General features: G+C 43.8%; 1 protein-coding gene across 1 annotated transcript in view; it reads left to right on the top strand.

Moving 5' to 3' along the window:
• LOC139380653 (protein DOP1B-like) overlaps positions 1-23,003 on the top strand; it is a 48,342-nt gene that overhangs the window by 1,440 nt on the left and 23,899 nt on the right. Inside the window, exons 2-14 of the mRNA XM_071123551.1 lie at positions 4,318-4,492; positions 7,233-7,414; positions 7,582-7,752; positions 7,897-8,086; positions 8,446-8,544; positions 8,753-8,876; positions 10,417-10,526; positions 10,743-10,854; positions 18,701-18,821; positions 21,143-21,262; positions 21,388-21,499; positions 21,583-21,810; positions 22,353-22,696. Of these exons, the coding sequence (XP_070979652.1) occupies positions 4,355-4,492; positions 7,233-7,414; positions 7,582-7,752; positions 7,897-8,086; positions 8,446-8,544; positions 8,753-8,876; positions 10,417-10,526; positions 10,743-10,854; positions 18,701-18,821; positions 21,143-21,262; positions 21,388-21,499; positions 21,583-21,810; positions 22,353-22,696 (2,051 nt within the window). The 5' untranslated portion in view covers positions 4,318-4,354. The remainder of the gene's footprint in view (positions 1-4,317; positions 4,493-7,232; positions 7,415-7,581; positions 7,753-7,896; positions 8,087-8,445; positions 8,545-8,752; positions 8,877-10,416; positions 10,527-10,742; positions 10,855-18,700; positions 18,822-21,142; positions 21,263-21,387; positions 21,500-21,582; positions 21,811-22,352; positions 22,697-23,003) is intronic.

The raw sequence follows: 23,003 nt of genomic DNA, 5'->3' as shown, positions 1-23,003 counted from the left end.
TAGAAGTTCTAGCCTGTCCTATTCCTTTTATAGGCCTAGTCTCACAAGGCATAGTCATATGCTATATGGTAGTCAGTTTCATGGTGTCACAATCAGGTGACTGATATCTCTTTGCATTACCTATTGGGTTTGTGTCCCTAAATCAGCTGGTAGTGAGTCCACCCTCTAAACACACAGTCTCCTTTCCCCTTCAGGAGCAAACGTTGCAGGCCTACCACAAGCACTCCCAGCTCCCTATCAGCATGTTCATGAGATGGAGAATGAGTGTCTGATAGGCCGCTCCAGGTATTATTGTGTGTTGAAATGCAACTTTGGGCTACACAGCAATGCGTTTCAGTATTACCGCAATGTAGGCCTAAATATCTACATTTCCTTGTTTGAATTCAAACATTAGTTTATGACTAGATAAATATTCCAGGAAGCTAATAAAATCAGTTTTGTGAAAGATATTTGTATCCACAGGGTAATATGTTTGCAGAGGGTTTTAGTAGGTCACTTGACAGGCTTGAGGTTGTGCTATGCAGGCAGCCTGTATTTCTGCACCTGACGTTCACATTGCATACAAATCAGGTAGCCTGGCAGGTAGGAGTGTTGGGCCAGTGGATCAAATCCCAGAGCTGACAAGGTAAAAATCTGTAGTTATGCCCCTGAGCAAGGCAGTTAACCCACTGTTCCCCAGGCGCCAATGTTGATTAAGGCAGCTCCCCGCACCTCTCATTCAGAGGGGTTAGGTTAAATGCGGAAGACACATTTCAATTGAATGCATTAAATTGTACAACTGACTAGGTATTCCCTTTTCTTCTTCACTTCTCTGTCAGGAGAGAACATACCACATTAGCAGAAGGTGGGAGAGTGAGACAGAAAGGGGGAAAAAATGAACCTGACTGAAGATGTGTGGATGTGTCAGCAGCTGTAATGAGGCTGGCCTTTTCACTCAGTTTGGAGATAGCACTGACCCAGCCTCTTAAAGGAGATGTTCTGATCCAGAATCTGTATTAAAGTGGAGCTCAACCAATCAACCAGTTGACTAATTGGGGTCTGCCCTAGTCCAATGGCCACAGCTGTGATAGAGAATATTCAATTCACATCTTATCTGTTCTGATATCTGACCAGAGCTAGACAGACTATAGTCAGTTAGTTCACGTACATGCTAAAATCATACTGTGTGTGTGTGTGTGTGTGTGTGTGTACAAAAGTAGTAAGTCAGTTAATCTGTGTAATGCGTTGAGTTTGGGAGTGATTTAGTGGGTGAGGGTGTGTTATTCAGGGTCGGTCAGGAGATGAGGACATGATGTGTAAGTTTCTGTCAACGCCACTTCTGCTTACTCATTAGCTAGGATTCCCCTCTCAGTGATATAATACTCCTCCTTATAGCTCTCTCTCTCTCTCTCTCTTACTCCAATTCAAATTAAATCTAATTGTTTTTGTCACATGCTTTGTAAACAACAGGTGTAGACTAACAGTGAAATGCTTACTTACGGGCCCTTCCCAACAATGCAGAGAGAAAGAAAATAGAGGAATAATAATAGAAAAGTAAAAACCTGTAATAATCGATAGACAACGAGTAATGATGATCTTGGCTATATACTAGGGGTACCAGTACCGAGTCGATGTGCAGGGGTACGAAGTAATAGATATGTACATATAACTAGGAATGACGTGACAGATAGTGAAAAGTAGCAGCAGTGTATGTGATGAGTCAAAAAGGGTCAATGCGGATAGTCCTGGTAGCTAGTTGGTCAAAGTGGCAATATCTAACTTTTTGGGTGACCCGACCAAATTGATATAGAAATGTGAGTTATAATTCCACTTGAAAGCAAGTCTAAGAAGCGGTAGATCTGTTCTATCTGTTCTATGTTACTGTGCTTCCCCTTCTTAAGTTTTGTTTTTGTGTCTTTTACTTTCGGTTTTATACACCAGATGAAACAACAATATTTTTGGTTCTGGAAAATATATTTCGCAGTGGTTTAAATGGTACAATAATTCTCTACACTATACTAGCTTATTTTGTCACATAAACTGAAATTAGGCAAACTATTAGTTTTAGCAACCACGAAATGGCAGCGCGATTTCTGCATAGTGCAACTTTAACTATTTAACTAACTATTTAGCAGTTTTATAGCTTGTGGGTAGAAGCTGTTCAGGGTCCTGTTGGTTCCAAACTTGGTGCATCGTTACCGCTTGCCTTGCGGTAGCAGAGAGAACAGTATGACTTGGGTGGCTGGAGTCTTTGACCATTTTTAAAGGCCTTCCTCTGACACCGCCTGGTATAGTGGTCCTGGATGGCAGGGAGTTCAGCCCCAGTGATGGACTGGACCAGTCAAGATTCTCTCAATGGTGCAGTTGTAGAACATTTTGAGGTTTTTAAGGTGTTGTCGTGGGGGAAGAGGCATTGTCATGTCCTTTTCATAACTGTGTTGGTGTGTGTGGACCACGATAGATCCTTAGTGATGTGGACACAGAGGAACTTGATGCTCTCGATCTGCTCCACTACAGCCCCGTCCATGTGAATGGGGGTGTGCTCAGCCCTTCGGTTCACGTAGTCCACCATCAGCTCCTTTGTCGTGCTGACGTTGAGGGACAGGTTGTTGTCCTGGCAACACACTGCCAGGTCTCTGACCTCCTCCCTATATGCTGTTTCATCATCGTCGGTGATCAGGCCTACCACCGTCGTGCCATCGGCAAACTTTCCCGTCTGTCTCTTTGTCAACCTTTCTGTCTACAAATCCCTAAGCTTGTCTGAGATAAAGGTTTAGAGAGAAACAGAGACAGAAATAGGCCTAGATTTTAAAGTAGATAGTCCTAGTCAATTATCAAGTCAATCCGTGTGTGTGTCAGTGTGTCTGCTCATTTTGTTTCCAGGAAACACATTGTAGATCAATGTTGTGGAGGAGTCAGACAGATAAAGAATGCTAAGGCTGGCAAACAAACAAAAGCAGCCCCTAGCTAGCTCCTGTCCATTAGAACCCAGACTAGACATGTTGACCTGAGATGGCCCTAATTTAATCAACCCGACTGAGTGTGCCTGTGATCTCACTATACACACAGCCTCTAACACACAGACACAGAGAGCTAGGTTATTACACATATAGAGGGGAGGGATATGCGTTCTGAGCTTGGGGTGTGTGCAGGTATACCCCAGACAGAGTGATTAGGGTAGAGCATGTATTGGTAGACCACTTTGTCGTTGACATTTACTCTGACTTGGTTACTGGCTGCCATGTTATTGTTGCTCAGCAGCACCATGTTCTCTCCTGTTTCCATGGCTCAAGGCATTGAGTTTTTATAGTGCTTCCTCACTGTTATTCTGTTAATGGAGGAATTATTTCCAGAGGTAAGCTGACCTGCTACTGTACTGACATGGCGTGATATTGTGTTTTTATAAGCATAATATTGTGTGTGTGTGTGTGTGTTGTCAGGCACGTGTTGGGCAGGCTTGCCCATGTTAAAGCCTCTCTCTCTCCCAAAGTAAGTCCAGATGTCTCTGTTGCTCTAATCCTGTCCTGTCTCTGTTAGTCCCTCTCTCTCTGCTCTATTACATTGGCATAGTACATAGTACACACACACACAAAACAACTATGCCACTGCAGAAGAGCCATCTGATCATAATACAGTTAAACCAAATATTTTTGCTAGCTGAATAAATGGTTTTATTGACTTTAAGCCTAAGCATATCGAGGATGAGGTTTCCATTTGAGATCTTTCAAAGGACTTGTTATCCCACTGGTTGTCATAGCAAGCATCTGTGGGCGTTATCTGCTCCAGTATTCACAAATCATCTCAAGAGTAAGAGTGCTCCCATCTTATTCATCATGGTTTAAAAGGCTAAACTACTCCTAGATCAGCACTTCTATCTTGAGACACTTTGTGAATATGGGCCCTGATGTTTATTCCTCTGGGAGCACGTGTACATAGGGGTAAACAGGAATTATTCGCCTTGTGTCCTAAATACCAGTTGTCTATTGTACACACTCCTCCCTCTCCCATCTTTCTCAGAATTCAAGACAGGTCAGGCAGACCAGCACAGGGCAGACCCAATCATAATTGAGCACATTGTGATTCCTGCATGTGTGTGTGCACGTGTGACTGAGCATATCAAACCACGTTTGCAAGCGAAACCCCTCTGCAACATGCTACAAACAGAGATCTGGGTTCAGGGTTGTGTTCATTAGGTTACACCGTATCAAAACATTTCAAGTACATGTAGCCTATTGGACATGATTTTGGTGTAGGGATTCATGTCTGACAACAATTCTCTGTTCTGTCTCCCCCTCTATCCCTATCCTCCTCTGCTCCCCTTCCTCCCCCTTTCCCCAGACACAGGCTGAGTATGCTGGGGTGTGAGTGAGGCATCATGGATCCCGAGGAGCAGGAGCTGCAGAATGACTACCGTTACCGTAGCTACGCGGCGGTCATCGAGAAAGCCCTGCGGAACTTTGAGTCGTCCAGCGAGTGGGCTGACCTCATCTCCTCTCTGGGCAAACTCAACAAGGTATGGATGGCAAGGCTGGTACAATATATTGAGTCTGGAGGTCAGACATCCAGACACTCTATACTATTGAGTTGCACCCATGGTGTGACAGATGAAATTACTCAGTGGGGCATTCAGTTGTATTTTCATCCTGGTTTGCATTTCCTCAGTGTGTTCGTGTCCTGGCAGAGTAGAAGAGCACTGCTTATTTTTTTGCATTGACAAGTTAGACAGGCCATTGGTCTCTTGATCAGTGTATTGCCATTAGTGTTTTATTAGTTATTTTGTGTATGATGGTTTGCATTGAGAGCATTTGCATGTGGAAGTGTCAGTTTAAACGTTCTGTAAACAAAGCAGGAAATTGTTTTTGCTACTTTCAGCAATTTTAAACTCAACAGCATGCATATTATACAGTGCCTTGCGAAAGTATTCGGCCCCCTTGAACTTTGCGACCTTTTGCCACATTTCAGGCTTCAAACATAAAGATATAAAACTGTATTTTTTTGTGAAGAATCAACAACAAGTGGGACACAATCATGAAGTGGAACGACATTTATTGGATATTTCAAACTTTTTTAACAAATCAAAAACTGAAAAATTGGGCGTGCAAAATTATTCAGCCCCCTTAAGTTAATACTTTGTAGCGCCACCTTTTGCTGCGATTACAGCTGTAAGTCGCTTGGGGTATGTCTCTATCAGTTTTGCACATTGAGAGACTGACATTTTTTTCCCATTCCTCCTTGCAAAACAGCTTGAGCTCAGTGAGGTTGGATGGAGAGCATTTGTGAACAGCAGTTTTCAGTTCTTTCCACAGATTCTCGATTGGATTCAGGTCTGGACTTTGACTTTGCCATTCTAACACCTGGATATGTTTATTTTTGAACCATTCCATTGTAGATTTTGCTTTATGTTTTGGATCATTGTCTTGTTGGAAGAGAAATCTCCGTCCCAGTCTCAGGTCTTTTGCAGACTCCATCAGGTTTTCTTCCAGAATGGTCCTGTATTTGGCTCCATCCATCTTCCCATCAATTTTAACCATCTTCATTGTCCCTGCTGAAGAAAAGCAGGCCCAAACCATGATGCTGCCACCACCATGTTTGACAGTGGGGATGGTGTGTTCAGGGTGATGAGCTGTGTTGCTTTTACGCCAAACATAACGTTTTGCATTGTTGCCAAAAAGTTCAATTTTGGTTTCATCTGACCAGAGCACCTTCTTCCACATGTTTGGTGTGGCTTGTGGCAAACTTTAAACAACACTTTTTATGGATATCTTTAAGAAATGGCTTTCTTCTTGCCACTCTTCCATAAAGGCCAGATTTGTGCAATATACGACTGATTGTTGTCCTATGGACAGAGTCTCCCACCTCAGCTGTAGATCTCTGCAGTTCATCCAGAGTGATCATGGGCCACTTGGCTGCATCTCTGATCAGTCTTCTCCTTGTATGAGCTGAAAGTTTAGAGGGACGGCCAGGTCTTGGTAGATTTGCAGTGGTCTGATACTCCTTCCATTTCAATATTATCGCTTGCACAGTGCTCCTTGGGATGTTTAAAGCTTGGGAAATCGTTTTGTATCCAAATCCGGCTTTAAACTTCTTCACAACAGTATCTCGGACCTGCCTGGTGTGTTCCTTGTTCTTCATGATGCTCTCTGCGCTTTTAACGGACCTCTGAGACTATCACAGTGCAGGTGCATTTATACGGAGACTTGATTACACACAGATGGATTGTATTTATCATCATTAGTCATTTAGGTCAACATTGGATCATTCAGAGATCCTCACTGAACTTCTGGAGAGAGTTTGCTGCACTGAAAGTAAAGGGGCTGAATAATTTTGCACGCCCAATTTTTCAGTTTTTGATTTGTTAAAAAAGTTTGAAATATCCAATAAATGTCGTTCTACTTAATGATTGTGTCCCACTTGTTGTTGATTCTTCACAAAAAAATACAGTTTTATATCTTTATGTTTGAAGCCTGAAATGTGGCAAAAGGTCGCAAAGTTCAAGGGGGCCGAATACTTTCGCAAGGCACTGTATGTGTGTAAAAGTTCATGGGCGTGTGTCTGTGTGTGAGTGACTCTCTGGCTCTGAGCCCAGTCACTACCTGCAGTCACTTATCTGGCCTTGCTGGCATTGCCATGGTTGCATCTGGTTCTATCTGGCTCCAGGATCAGTGGACTGGGAGATGGAAAACATTCCAAATCTATCAATTGAGTTTCTAAAAATTATCCTACATCAGTGTTGATTCACTTATCCCCCAATCATTCAATGGAGAGGATGATAGACTGTCCCTTTCACTGAACAATGTATTTACCAAACACATTATTCAAACTCTTATTGACCTATCATATAGTGTGTATAGATTGCTTTTGCAGGCACTCCGTTTCAAGTTTCTCGTAAATTGTTCTACTTCAGTAGCCCAGAATACATGGCCTGACTCTCTGTCCCCTGCTCCACCCAAGTGGGACTTTGGACACTAGTAGGTCCCTGCTTGTGACACATTTAGGAAGAAGGATGTTTGCTAAGGAGTGTTATGGTAGAATGGCCGTGTCTTGATCTGTGTGTGTCTAGGTGCTGTGTGGGAATGAATGAGGATTCTTTCAGGCCACTTTAGCATTAATCTGTCAAGTAAACAAAGCAAATTACAAAGTAGCATGGTAACTATACAATAATTACCAATGAATTACATATTTATTTGATATCCATTAAAACACATACCACTAACATGCACCACTGGCATATCTCTCACTGTCCGTCCCCCTAGGCCCTGCAAAGTAACCTGCGCTACTCTCTGCTGCCCCAGAGGCTGATCATTGGGAAGCGTCTGGCCCAGTGTCTGCACCCGGCCCTGCCCAGTGGAGTGCACCTCAAGGCCTTAGAGACCTATGAGATCATCTTCAAGATCATCGGCACCAAATGGCTGGCCAAGGACCTCTTCATCTACAGGTGTGGGACCAGTCTAACCCATTTTGTGTGTGTGCATGCCTGTCTATTGTCCTGATTTGTTTGAAGGCCTATTAACAATGTTAGTGTGTTTTTGGGGGATTTGTGTGTTGTTCACCTGTACTGTATGAGTTAGTGTGTTGTATTGATCTCTGCCATGTGTGTTTTAGCTCAGGACTGTTCCCGTTGCTGGGCCATGCTGCGATGGCGGTGAAGCCAGCCCTGTTGACGCTGTATGAGCGCTACTACCTCCCTCTACAGAGGGCCTTACTGCCCAGCCTACAGGCCTTCATCACTGGACTACTGCCTGGCCTGGAGGAGGGGGCTGATGTCTATGACAGGTACACACACACACATGTACCTGTGTATCTAAACAGAGCTAAAAAATAGCTCTCCCATAAATATTTGCATAATATAACATATCCTCTTCCTTTTCCCACTATCTTAAACTTTGGTCTCTCTCCCTCTCTCCCTTCTTTGTCCAGGACGGATGCGTTGCTACTGAGGCTGTCTCTGTTAGTGGGCCAGCAAGTGTTCTATGGGGCTCTGTGGGGCAGTGTGTTGGTCAGCCCTCTGGTCCGGCTACCCGCCTCTCTCTTCATTGTCACACACTTCGACCGCTTCACCCCACCGCGCCAGCAGAGATGCATGCTGGGCTATAACAACCGCTTGGTGGTGAGTTGATGTGTGTTTCCACATGTTAATATGAGTATGAGTGTCGGGATGTGTCTGCCATGTTGGATATGTTGTAGGACCTGTCTCTCCCTCTAGTGGTTAGAACGTTGGGCCAGTAACCGAAAGGTTGCTGGATCGAATCCCCGAGCTGACAAGGTAAAAATCTGTCGTTCTGCCCCTGAGCAAGGCAGTTAACCCACTGTTCCCCGGGCGACGAAGACGTGGATGTGCATTAAGGCAGCCCTCCGCACCTCTCTGATTCAGAGGGGTTGGGTTAAATGTGGAGGACACATTTCAGTTGAAGGCATTCAGTTGTACAACTGACTAGGTATCTCCCTTTCCTTTCCTCTCTCTTCCAGATGAAGGCGTTGTGTCTGTCTCTGCAGGACTCTAATGTTCTGGTGCAGAGGAACATGTTGGAGATCCTGCTATACTTCTTCTCCTTGGCCACCTGCCTGGTGAGTAACTTTTCCTCCTCCTCACCTCCTTCACCACCTCACCTTTTTCAGCTTATCCACCCTGTCCTCCTCCTCCACTTCCCCTCGCTCCTCCTCCAACTCTTCCTTCTCTGCCTCTCTATCTTCATCCACTACTGTTTCCTTCTCCCTCTTCATTAACTCCTTCTTCCTCCTCCCTGTGCCCCCTCTGTACCTGTTGTTCTCTCAGGATCCAACAGAAGGCAGTATTCCTATGACCAGGGAGGACACGATTACAGTGGTGTCTGCTGCTTCCCTCACGCTGCTCCGCAGAGACATGTCCCTCAACAGACGCCTCTACGCCTGGCTGCTAGGTAGCTACTGTGGATAGACATGCACCACACACACACACACACCCACATGCAATGAAGTTATGGCTTTGAGTCCTATTCTAGCAATAGGCCTGAATATAGTTCACTGTGTAGCTAATAATAGCTTGAGTTGCTTTAGTAGCTAATGTCGTTAAAGTCTAGGTAATACATTTATCCATATAGCTTCAATTCTTTACCCCTTGCCTTTCAGAGACAAAAATGTATGACTTATTATACAGTGTCTTCAAAAAGTATTCATACCCCTTGACTTATTCAATACTTTGTTACAGTCTGAATTAAAAATGTATTCAATATATATATATATTTTTTCTACACACAAAACATGTTTTTAGAAATGTATTGAAAATGAAATACAGAGAGATCTCATTTACTTAAGTACTCACACCCCTGAGTCAATACTTTGTAGAAGCACCTTTAGCAGTGATTACAGCTGTCTTTCTGGGCAAGTCTCTGAAGAGCTTTCCACACCTGGATTGGGCGACGTTTGCCCATTATTCTATTCAAAATTCTTCAAGCTCTGTCAAATTGGTTGTTGATCATTGCTAGATAAACATTTTCAGATCTTGCCATAGATTTTCAAGTAGATTTAAGTCAAAACTTGACCACTCCAGAACATTCACTGTCTTCTTGGTAAGCAACTAGTGTAGATTTGGCCTTGTGTTTTAGGTTATTATCCTTCTGAAAGGTGGATTCATCTCCCAGTCTCTGGTGGAAAGCAGACTGAACCAGGTTTTCTGCTAGGATTTTGCCTGTGCTTAGCTCCATTCAATTTATTTTTTTTATCCTGAAAAACTCCCCAGTCCATGACGGTTGCAAGCATACCCATAACCCAGTGGTGGGCCGTCAGGGCCAGCAAGCCCTTCTCTGCTGGCCTAAACATCATCAGAATATAATTAAAAAATATATATATTTTCCCACAAATATGTATTAAATTATTCCCCAGAGTAAGAGTTATACTCTTCATTTCATAGCTTTCCTCTTGATTGCACTGCTTCCAGCCCCAGGTTGAGATTTGGAGGGCTGGTCTTTATGTTAGATCTTTTATCCAATCATATTCAGCCATCATGAGTTGCCAGGGGTCTAAAATCTGCCCTCAGGCCTTCAGAATCAACAGTGCGGGCGCTTGTAGCTTGAAGTGAATGGAAATGAAAATTTAGTGTCAACCAATCAGCTTTAGAGTTGGCTATTGTACGCCTGCTGGCTGGCTCCAGTGTTACACAGGAGCCAGCTAGCAGGCGAGAGATTTCCTTCCTCTCTGGTAACTGAATTAGGAAGGTCACCTGTATCTTTGTAGTGACTGGGTGTATTGATACACCATCCAGTGTTATTAGTAGTTAATTAGTAAACATTTTGAAAAGCATAATTCCACTTTATGGGGTGTTGGTCAGTAATTATTTTTATTTTTTAAAGCAATTTTCTATTTAGGCTGTAACAACAAAATGTTTGAAAAAGTCAAGGGGTGTGAATACTTTCTGAAGGCTCTGTAAATTACTATCTGTCTGTGTGTGTTGCTGTTCGCCAGGCACAGACATTAAGGGAGGTATGATTGCTGCAGACCCTGACCTCTCCATCTCCATGGAGGAACACACAGCCTTCTACTTCAACACCCACTCCAGAGAACTCCTAGTGCAGGTCAGACACACTAACACTACTGTTGAGCAGTTATATAAATCATACTGTTACAGAGGATTAAACCTCACAAAGGACTTCTCGAAAAACACCTGCCCTTTAAACGCAAGTCACTCATTCAAATACGAAAACATTGAATCCAAGGTCACATTGTTTCTGTCAATAACCGGTGGTGTAACCTTGTGTATGTATGTGTGTACTCTGTCTCTCTGTGCTTAGGCTTTGATCAACATCCTGAATCAGAAAGATGTGGAGGCAGACCCGGAGAGCGTGATTGGTTATCTCCGACCCTTCCGCATCATCATCAGCCTAATGGATAAGCCAGAGATAGGTAGTCACACACACACCTCCCCTCCTTCAGGCCTAAACACACACACACACACACCTCTTCTTCCTTACATTTTACTTTTTAGTAATTTAGCAGACCCTCTTATCAAGAGCGACTTACGTTTAGTGCATTCATCTTCAGATAGCTAGGTGAGACAACCACATATCACATTCATAATTTGGAGGGCCAAGAGACCAGAGGTGTCAGAACAGAGTGCTCGGGTTGGGGTGTAGGGTTTGAGCATAGCCTAAAGGTATTGAGTGGCAGTGCCTCTTGCTGCTTCGTAGGCAAGTACGATGGTCTTGTAGTGGATGCGAGCTTCGACTGGAAGCCAGTGGATTGTGTGGAAGAGTGGGGTGACATGGGAGAACTTTGGAAGGTTGAACACCAGGAGGGCAGCAGCATTCTGGATAATTTGCAGGGGTTTGATGGCACAAGTGAGGAGCCCAGCCAACAGCGAGTTACAGTAGTCCAAACGGGAGATGACAAGTGCCTGGATAAGGACTTGCGGCGCTTCCTATGTGTGATAGGCTCATACACTATGGATGTTGTACAGCATGAACCTGCAGGATGCGAGTCACTGCTTTGATGTTGTCCAGGGTCACGCCAAGGTTCTTTGCACTCTGGTAGGGGGACACCATGGAGTTATCAACGGGGGAGTGTATCTGCCAGGCACGCAGAGATGTGTTGCCACCTGGTGCAGACACAGATCCTCTTCACGTCACCTGGTATAAGCAGCCTGCCAGGTAGGATGCAATCCAAGAGTGTGCAGAGCCTGAGACGCCCAGCCTGAGAAAGTGGAGAGGTCTAATGGTTCATGGTGTCAAAGGCAGTGGATAGATCTAGGAGGATGAGAGAGGAGAGAGAGTCAGCTTTGGCAGTGCAGAGAGCCTCTGTTACACAGAGGAGCAGTCTTGATGGGTTGAGTTACCCATCTTGGTTAAGGTCAAGAAGATCATTCTGAGAGATGGCAAGAGAGTTGGTCAGAGACCGCACACTCAATGTTTTGAAAATAAAATAAAGAATACCGGTCTGCAGTTTTTGACATCAGAGGAGCCACGAGTGTTGCTTTGAGGAGGGGAGCGACTCAGGCCATTTTGAAGTCCAGTGGGACGCAGCCAGTGGTCAGGGATAAGTTGATGAGGAATGGGAGAAGTTCTCAAGAGATATGGAGAGGGGATGGGATTGAGTGGGCACGTTGTCTGGTGGCCGGACCTCACTAGTCTCAAGTTTTCACCCTGGAAAGAGAGGGGATAAAGAGGTCAAGGCGTAGGGTAATTATGTGTGAGTGGGACCAGTGGACTCAATATGCTGAGTGAATGTGGAGCGGATGTCGTCAATCTTCTTTTTAAAGTGGTTGACAAAGTCCTCCACGTAGGGGAAGGGGGTGGAGGATTAGGGAGGGAGGAGAAGGTTGAAAAGAGTTTCCTAGGATTAGAGGCAGAAGCTTGACATTTAGAGTGATTGAAATTGGAGTTCACAGTGGATACAGAGGAAGAAAAGGTAGAGAGGAGGGAGTGAAAGGCTGATAGGTCATCCGGAAGTTTAGTCCCCTTTCCTCCCAAGCCGACCGGGAGGAAAGGGTACAGTGCAAGTTAGAGGTTGACCGATACCGATTATTGGAGGGCCAATTAATCGGCCGATTTTATAATATGTATGTGTGTAATAATGATAATTACAACACTACTGAATGAACAATTAACACATTTATTTGAACTTAATAAAATACATAAATAAAATCTATTTAGTCTCAAATAAATAATGAAACATGTTCAATTTGATTTAAATAATGCAAAAACAGTGTTGGAGGAGAAAGTAAAAGTGCAATATGTGCCATGTAAAAAAGCTAACATTTAAGTTCCTTGCTCAGAACATGAGAACATATGAACGCTTCCTTTTAACATGGTTCCTTTTAACATGAATCTTCAATATTCCCAGTTAAGAAGTTTTAGGTTGTCGTTATTATAGGAATTATGACGTGTCGACTACTTCTCTCTATATCATTTGTATTTCATATACCTTTGACCATTGGATGTTCTAATAGGCACTTTAGTATTGCCAGCCTAATCTTGGGAGTTGATAGGCTTGAAGTCATAAACAGGGCTGTGCTTCAAGCATTGCTAAGAGCTGCTGGCAAACGCAGTAAAGTGCTTACCACCGCTCAGTCAGACTGCTCTATCAAATATCAAATCATATACTTAGTTATAATATAATAAACTCACAGAAATACGAGCCTTTGGTCATTAATATGGTAAAATCCAGAAACTATCATTTAGAAAACAAAACGTTTATTTTTTCATTGAAATACGGAACGGAACCGTCTAAATATTGCTGTTACATTGCACAACCTTCAATGTTATGTCATAATTATGTCAAATTCTGGCAAATTAATTAGTCTTTGTTAGGAAGAAACGGTCTTCACACAGTTCGCAACGAGCCAGGCGGCCCAAACTGCTGCATATACCCTGACTCGGCTTGCACTGAACACAAGAGAAGTGACAATTTCTCTAGTTAATACTGCCTGCTAACATGCATTTTGTTTAACTAAATATGCAGGTTTAAAAAATATGTACTTCAGTGTATTGATGTTTATGGTTAGGTACATTTGTGCAACGATTGTGCTTTTTTCGCGAATGTGCTTTTGTTAAATCACCACCCGTTTGGCGAAATTGAAGTAGGCTGTGATTCGATGATAAAATAACAGGCACCGCATTGATTATATGCACGCAGAACAAGCTAGTTAACCTAGTAATATCATCAACTATGTGTAGTTAACTAGTGATTATGTTAAGATTGATTGATTGTTTTTTATAAGATAAGTTAATGCTAGCAAGCAACTTACCTTGGCTCATTGCAGCCACAGGTCCTTTTGATGCTGCACTCGCAAAACAGGTGGTCAGCCTTCCATGCAGCCTCCTCGTGGATTGCAATGTTATCGGCCATAATCGGTGTCCAAAAAGGCCGATTACCGATTGTTATGAAAACTTGAAATCGGCCCTAATTTATCGGCCATGCACTAGAGGTCGACCGATTTATCGGCAAGTAATAGGATGCGGAAAGGGAGGATAGTTGGGTTGAAGTGGTAGAATCAGGAGACAGGAGGGAGAAGGATTTAGCAGAAGGGAAAGATGAGAGAGTGCAAAGATTGCAATGGCGCATGATCATCTGGGTAGGGGCTGGGTGGCTATGGTTGGAGGAAAGGGCGACAGAAAAGGAAACTAAATAGGGATCAGAGACCTGGAGGGGGATTGCAGTGAGATTAGTAGGCAAACCGCCTCTAGTAAAGATAAGGTCAAGCATATTGTCTGCCTTGTGATTGGGAGGGGACTGGGAAAGTGTGAGGTCAAAAGAGGCAAGGAGGGGAAAGAGAGAGTTGGAAAGAAATTAGGTTGAAGTAGCCAAGTACGAAGAGCGGTGAGCCATCGTCAGGAAATTAGCTTAATCAAGGTGTCAAGCTCATTGGGGAACTATTTAAGGACACCTGGTGGGCAATAGGTGACATCTTTGTAAAGCTTGAGTGGACAAGTGACAGTGACCGCATGGAATTGAAATGATAGAACGTCTCCACTTAGGAGAAATTAGTAGTCCTGTGTGACGACCAGATGCTCTCGAACTATGAAGAGAGAGGAGCTGGAGTAGCAGTGTTCTCTGGGAGGATCCATGTCTCCGTCAGGGCCAAAAAGTAAAAGGACTGAAGGGCAGCATAGGCTCTGGTAGTTCCAAACGCTGCCAGAGACCAGGGTTGTGCGTGCAGGGTACACCAAATTAGATGGGTTGTAGCCAAGGGGTGGGGAGCATCTGTAAAGCCTCCAGGAAGAGGAACGAGCAGGTATAGAAAACACACACATATTGTAGTTGTCAAAGCTACAAAAGAGCAAAATGAGATAACTAGGTAAGATACTTAAGTGAGAGAGTGGTGTGGATGGATCCTTCCTCTCTTTCCTTCCTCGAACAACTCAGCAGAACCATTTTTGTTTCGTTGACCATCTTTGTTTTGCTACTAGACCGCCGCTTAGAAATCAGGGGAATCTGAAGTACTAATACTAATTGCTTGCAAAGGTGAAGAGCACACATCCCGGTACTAATCTATCTCTGACTGCCTAGGAGAGGAGAAACCACTCCCTCCAATACAGCCACTGATTATGAAAACAACAAGAGTCACAAATTGCCTTGCCCCTTAATCCTGGTTTATGTGTCAATAATCATCTTCAAGTTATGAGCAGTCAGCAGTTCACACACCAAGTAAGCTACTGGGAAGACAGGCAGCACTTAAAGTAAATGGCCCTAGCTAGCAAAAAGACGGTACTAGACAACAACAGATAGAGAAAAATATTATACTCATCACTCCTGGAGATATCAGGAGTCCTCTAGCTATAGAATGAAGCACACCCTTAGGCCCAAACACACTCACCTCACCTCCCACAGGCCCAAACACACACACCTCACCTCCCTTAAGCTTTCCGAATGCTTCGGTTCGGCTGGTGCCTAGTTGAACGAGTGTGCTCGCATACTCCCTTAAAAGACCGCTTGAAAAACGAGAAAAAAGTTGCAACAGTATTTACTAAAAATAGATAACTCAAGAAATGTCATTAAAGTTTTTGCTGAGGAGATCTTACATCTAACTAAGATGTTTGTTGCAGTACAAGTGAAAAATTTGCATGAAAAATGTTTGTCTCTCGTTGAATGACAACATTGAAGAATTGAAGAATTCCTACTGTTGACCAACCACCGACGAAGGCAAGTAGACTTCGGCTTGCCTAAAAAGCAAATTGTGTGCACGAACAGCCGAAAAAACACTTTCCGAAGATTTAAACGAACAAAAAACGTCACAAAATGTCATCATAATATACAGTGCATTCCGAATGTATTCAGATCCCTTGACGTTAAAGCCTTATTCAAAAATGGATTAAATCGTTTTTTCCCCCCCTCATCAATCCTCACACAATACCCCATAATGACAAAGCAAAAACAGGTTTTTATACATTTTTGCAAATGTATAAAAAAATATAAATATCACATTTACATAAGTATTCAGACCCTTTACTCAGTACTTTGTTGAAGAACCTTTGGCATCACACCAGCGAGTCTTCTTGGGTATGATGCTATAAGCTTGGCACACCTGTATTTGGGGAGTTTCTCTCATTCTTCTCTGCAGATCCTCAAGCTCTGTCAGGTTGGATGGGGAGCGTCGCTGCACAGCTACTCTTAGGTCTCTCCAGAGATGTTCGATCGGGTTCAAGTCCGGACTCTGTCTTGGCTGTGTGTTTAGGGGCGTTGTTCTGTTGGAAGGTGAACCTTCGCCACCAGTCTGAGGTCTTGAGCAGGTTTTCATCAAGGATCTCTGTACTTTGCTCCGTTTATCTTCCCTTCAATCCTGACTAGTCTCCCAGTCCCTGCCGCTGAAAAACTTCCCCACAGCATGATGCTGCCACAACACATCACCGTAGAGATGGTGCCAGGTTTCCTCCAGACGTGACGCTTGGCATTCAGGCCAAGAAGTTCAATCTTGTTTCTCATGGTATGAGAGTCTTTAGGTGCCTTTTGGCAAACTCCAAGAGGGCTGTCATGTGCCTTTTACTGAGGAGTGGCTTTCATCTGGCCACTCTACCATAAAGGCCTGATTGGTGCAGTGCTGCAGAAATGGTTGTCCTTCTGGAAAGTTCTCCCATCTCCACAGAGGAACTGTGGAAGTCTGTCAAAGTGACCATCGGTTTCTTCCGAGTAGGGCCCCGATTGCTCAGTTTGGCCCGGCAGCCAGCTCTTTAAAGAGTCTTTGTGGGTCTAAACGTCTTCCATTTAAGAATGATGGAGGCCACAGTGTTCTTGGAGACCTTCAATCCTGCATAATTGTTTTGTTACCCTTCCCCAGATCAGTGCCTCGACACAATCCTTTCTCAGAGCTCTACCGACAATTCCTTCGACCTCATGCCTTGGTTTTTGCTCTGACATGCACTGTCAACTGTGGGACTTTATATAGACAGGTGTGTGCCTTTCCAAATCATGTCCAATCAATTGAATTTACCACAGATGGATTCTAATCAAGTTGTAGAAACCTCTCAAGGATGATCAATGGAAACAGAATCCACCTGAGCTCAATTTCGAGTCTCATAGCAAAAGGTCTGAATACTTATGTAAATAAGGTATCTGTTTTTAATACATTTGCAAAATTGTCTAAACTTGTTTTTGCTTTGTCAATATGGGGTTTTGTGTGTAGATTGAGGGAAAAACATATATTTAATATGTTTTAGAATAAGGTTGTAACGTAAGAATATGTGGAAAAAGGGAAGGGGTCTGAATACTTTCCGAATGCACTGTATGCACAAACCGTTTCGGATGGGAAGCATGCAGACACCTTCAGGCCTAAACACACACACCTCCCCTCCCTCAGGCCTTATCTCTCTCCCCCCACCCCTTCCCTTCTATCTCTCTTCATCTGTCTCAATCCCTCTGCTCGTAGATAGTGTAGTGGTGATGAAGAGGATGATGATGATGGTAGTCCCTCTCAGGCCCTCTGGTAGTGTGTAGTGATGATGATGATGGTACTCTCTCTAAGGACCTCTGGTAGTGTGTAGTGATGATAATGATGGTAGTCTCTCTAATGACTTCTTGGTGGTGGGCAGTGTGTAGTGATGATGGTGGTCTCTAACAGGTCCTCTGGTGGTGGACAGTGTGTAGTGATGATGGTGGTCTCTAACAGGTCCTCTGGTGGTGGACAGTGTGTAGTGATGATGGTGGTCTCTAACAGGTCCTCTGGTGGTTGGCAGTGTGTAGTGATGATGGTGGTCTCTAACAGGTCCTCTGGTGGTGGGCAGTGTGTAGTGATGATGGTGGTCTCTAACAGGTCCTCTGGTGGTGGACAGTGTGTAGTGATGATGGTGGTCTCTAACAGGTCCTCTGGTGGTTGGCAGTGTGTAGTGATGATGGTGGTCTCTAACAGGTCCTCTGGTGGTGAACAGTGTGTAGCGATGATGGTGGTCTCTAACAGGTCCTCTGGTGGTGGACAGTGTGTAGTGATGATGGTGGTCTCTAACAGGTCCTCTGGTGGTGGGCAGTGTGTAGTGATGATGGTGGTCTCTAACAGGTCCTCTGGTGGTGGACAGTGTGTAGTGATGATGGTGGTCTCTAACAGGTCTTCTGGTGGTGGACAGTGTGTAGTGATGATGGTGGTCTCTAACAGGTCTTCTGGTGGTGGACAGTGTGTAGTGATGATGGTGGTCTCTAACAGGTCCTCTGGTGGTGAACAGTGTGTAGCGATGATGGTGGTCTCTAACAGGTCCTCTGGTGGTGGACAGTGTGTAGTGATGATGGTTGTCTCTAACAGGTCCTCTGGTGGTGGGCAGTGTGTAGTGATGATGGTGGTCTCTAACAGGTCCTCTGGTGGTGGACAGTGTGTAGTGATGATGGTGGTCTCTAACAGGTCCTCTGGTGGTTGGCAGTGTGTAGTGATGATGGTTGTCTCTAACAGGTCCTCTGGTGGTGGACAGTGTGTAGTGATGATGGTGGTCTCTAACAGGTCTTCTGGTGGTGGACAGTGTGTAGTGATGATGGTGGTCTCTAACAGGTCCTCTGGTGGTTGGCAGTGTGTAGTGATGATGGTTGTCTCTAACAGGTCCTCTGGTGGTGGACAGTGTGTAGTGATGATGGTTGTCTCTAACAGGTCCTCTGGTGGTGGGCAGTGTGTAGTGATGATGGTGGTCTCTAACAGGTCCTCTGGTGGTGGACAGTGTGTAGTGATGATGGTGGTCTCTAACAGGTCTTCTGGTGGTGGACAGTGTGTAGTGATGATGGTGGTCTCTAACAGGTCTTCTGGTGGTGGACAGTGTGTAGTGATGATGGTGGTCTCTAACAGGTCTTCTGGTGGTGGACAGTGTGTTATTGGAGGCAGTGAGAGCATTCTACAGCTACTGCAGAGAGATGCTGGGAGAGGAGTCTATCACCAGCACTGGCCTGACGGGTAAACAACTAACCAGGTGAGAAGACCGGTGCGGAAGAGATACTGTGCCTTCAGAAAGTATTCACACACCTTGACTTTTTCCACATTTTGTTGTGTTACAAAGTGAGATTCAAATGGATTTAATTTTTCCACACCTGAAATGCGCAACATTTGCCCATTTTTCTTTTCAGAATTCTTTAAGCTCTGTCAAATTTGTTCTTGATCATGGCTAGAAAACCATTTTCCATAGATTTTCAAGCAAATTTATGTCAGAACTCAGGAACATTCCCTTTCTTGGTAAGCAACTCCAGTGTATATTTGACCCAGTGTATATTTGTGTTTTAGGTTATTGTCTTGCTGAAAGGTGAATTCATATCCCAATGTCTGGTGGAAAGCAGACTGAACTAGGTTTTCCTCTAGGATTTTGCCTGTGCTAGGCTCCATTCCATTTATTTTTTACCCTGAAAAACTCCCCTTGCTTCTACATCTGTATTGCTTCCTGTTTGGGGTTTTAGGATGGGTTTCTGTATAAGCACTTTGTGACATCTGCTGATGTAAAAAGGGCTTTACAAATACATTTGATTAATTAACGATACAGATAACATGATGCTGCCACCACTATGCTTGGAAATATGGAGAGTGGTACTCAGTAATATGTTTGGGGCAAATCCAACACAACACTTTGTATTCAGGTCAAAAAATGAATTGCTTTTCCACATTATTTGCAGTATTTAGTGCCTTGTTGCAAACAGGATGCATGTTTTGGAATATTTTTTATTCTTTACAGGCTTCCTTCTTTTCACTCTGTCAATTAGGTTAGTATTGTGGAGTAACTACAATGTTGTTGATTCATCCTCAGTTTTCTCCTATCACAGACATTAAACTATGTAACTGTTGAAAGTCACCATTGGCCTCATGGTGAAATCTGAGCGTTTTCCTTCCTCTCCGGCAACTGAATTAGTAAGGACGTCTGCATCTGTGTAGTGACTGGGTGTATTGATACACCATCCAAAGTGAACTTATTTAGGCTTGTCATAGGGTTTGAAAACTTATTGTCTCAAGACATTTCAGCTTTTCATATTTAATTAGCCCAACTAACCAGTGCCCCCGCAAGTTGACTCTGTACCGGTACCACCTGTATATAGCCTCGCTACTGTTATTTTCACTGTCATTTTACTTATCTATTGTTTACCTAATACCTATTTTTTACTTACAAATTGCACTGTTGGTTAGGGCTTAAGCCTGCTGTATTCAGCGCACGTGACAAATAAACTTTTATTTGAATTACACTGAACAAAAATATAAACGCAACATGTAAAGTGTTGGTCCCATGTTTCATGAGCTGAAATAAAAAATAGCAGAACTTTTCCATATAGTGTGCACAAAAAGCTTATTTTGCTCAAATTTTGTGCACAGATTTGTTTACATCCCTGTTAGTGAGCATTTCTCATTTGTCAAGATAATCCATCCACCTGACAGGTGTGGAATATCCAGAAGCCGATTAAACAGCATGATCATTACACAGGTGCACCTTGTGCTGGGGGCAATAAATGGCCACTTTAAAATGTGCAGTTTTGTCACACAGCACAATGCCACAGATGTCTCAAGTTTTGAGGGAGTGTGCAATTGGCATGCTGACTGCAGGAATGTCCACCAAAGCTGTTGCCAGAGAATTGGATGTTAATTTCTCTACCATAAACTAGCTCCAATGTCGTTTAAGAGAATATGGCAGAACTTCCAAACGACCTCACAACCGCAGATCACGTGTAACCATGCCAGTCCAGATCCTCCACATCCGGCTTCTTCAACTGATGGACTAGGAGTATGACTGTCTGTAATAAAGCCCTTTTGTGGGGAAAAACTCATTCTGATTGGCCGGGCCTGGCTCCCCAGTGGGTGGTCTATGACCTCCAAGGCCCACCCATTAATGCACCCCTGCCCAGACAACTGAAATCCATAGATTAGAGCCTAATGCATTTATCTCAATTGACTGACTTCTTTATATGAACTGTAACTCAGTAAACTATTATACATTGTTCCGTTTACATTTTTGAACAGTATAATTTGTAAAAAATTCCAAAAAACATCATTCCACTTTGACATTATGGGGTATTGTGTGTAGGCCAGTGACACAATCTCAATTGAATCCATTTTAAATTCAGGCTGTACCGCAACAACAGTTGGAAAAAGTAAATGGTTGTGAATACTTTCTGAAGGCACTGTAAGTGGAGAATAAACTGATATATAAATGAATGTTATTTATTGGGAATGGTTGTCCTTATTTCCTAAGATGTTTCTAAAAAGAGAGTGACATGATAGTGACTTCGAGGATGTATTTGTATTGTGTTGTCTGTGCAGTAAAATAAAAGAAAACAAGAATGCGTCAGAGATCATAAAGACAGTGAACATGCTGGTGAGCTCCATGAACAGTGATTTCCTGTGGGATTACATGACCTGCCACTTCTGCACTTGCCTCAGGTAACACCTCTACTGACCCTTACTGTACCTCCTCTGGAATAGTCATAGTAGCTTTAATGTTATAAAGCATATTTCTCAAACATTGTTTAACTGCTCTCTCTCTCTTCCTGTCTCTGTCTCCATAGTGGCCTAGCTGACCTGCCGCTACCCACTCTGCAGTATCAGAGTGCCTCTCCTGCTCCCTCTGTCACAGAGATCTCCACCCTCATCATATTTCTAATGGATGTTATCCCTCTGGTACTCTCTCTCTCTCTCTCATTGGTTGGTTTCTCTGTGTCTCTCTCTTTGATTGGTCCGTTTCTCTGTGTCTGGTCCAATAGGAGCTCCATGCTGACATCCAGTCTCAGTTCCTGCCCCAGATGTTGTGTCGCATGCTGCACACGCTCTGCACCCACATGAATACCCTGGACTTATTGGAGCTCACGCAAGGCCTGGACGCCTGCTTCAAGGTGCTCAGTAAGATCCAGATGCCCGTGGCTTATATGGACATGGAGGAGTCACAGACACAGGAAGTGGAGGCACAGGAGGAGAGCTTTGAATATGTTCAGGTCAGACGTGTGTGTGTGTGTGCGCGCAGTGGTTCAGATAAGCTATGGCATGTATTGAGAGTAGAAGGAAAATGGGACTTAAGGATGCAGCATTACAGAGGTACTTCAGAAAAGACAGGCCTTTAGGTCAGGATGCTGTGCCCTTAGGTCAGGATACTGTCTGGGAGGGGATCTGTCTGACCGAGGGATAACATTTCTGGTAGGGTACTGTACTACTCTTGTCTTGATCTTCGATCCTGACTGTACACAGGCCGGCCAATCACATGCTTCACTGTCCATTCAGATGTAATAGTTTTTTTTGCCAAGGTCTGGAGTCCAGCTGTAACATTGACCTGTCTATCTGTCACATAGACACAGCTCCCACTGATCTCTATCTTTGTTCAGTCACTGACTGGACCGTGATGGGATTTCTCCTTGAAAATTAATGGATATTTGAGAAGTTTAAGGACAAGGAGATGGTTCTTTAACAGTCTTTTTAGGTCATACTACACTCTCCCTCAATGGTGATAATCTGGTTGGATCATACATTTTCTACCCTACAGTACAATGACAAGGAAAGTGATGAGGAGGATAATGATGAAGATGCTGGTAAGGTTAACGGTAACCATGACAACACAGAACCAGAGGAAGAACCTAAACTGAATGGGGTTATGGAGCACGAGATTGGTCCAGGAGAGGGAGAAAGCCCCTTCCTGCCCCTTCGGTCTGAAGACAGCGGATTGGGCATCAGCGCCTCGCCGTCAGAGCTGCACCTCCTACCAGGGGCGGGCCTGGGCCCTGAGGAGGCAGGGATTGTGAAAGAGAGCGAGGGTGTGTGGAGGAAGGGGGGCAGTGTGGAGACCATAACCCAGTATCTGCAGGATATCCTGGCCTTCATCATCAGCAGGTAGAGAACAGTATCACATCAGGGAAACATAATAATCAACTCTAACAATCTTTATCTGTCTCTTTCTCTCGCTATACTGGATTCGCTAAATGTACAGTAGCCCTTATCCAGTTAGCTAAACACTAACTGCAACAAACACAAATGTGCATGTTTTCAGTTACAGTAGTATAAAGCACAGAATGTCTTCCACAATAACTGCACTAAATGTATGAAATAAGGAATAAGAGTACTCAATCTAGAGCCAAATATAAAATAAAGTTACGAGAATGCAATTGTTTGCTTAATATTACTCAGCTAGGTATCCCTA

Source organism: Oncorhynchus clarkii, chromosome 22 (assembly GCF_045791955.1).
Source record: "Oncorhynchus clarkii lewisi isolate Uvic-CL-2024 chromosome 22, UVic_Ocla_1.0, whole genome shotgun sequence".
Classification (NCBI taxonomy): domain Eukaryota; kingdom Metazoa; phylum Chordata; class Actinopteri; order Salmoniformes; family Salmonidae; genus Oncorhynchus; species Oncorhynchus clarkii.
This window is presented reverse-complemented; position numbering and strand designations above follow the sequence as displayed.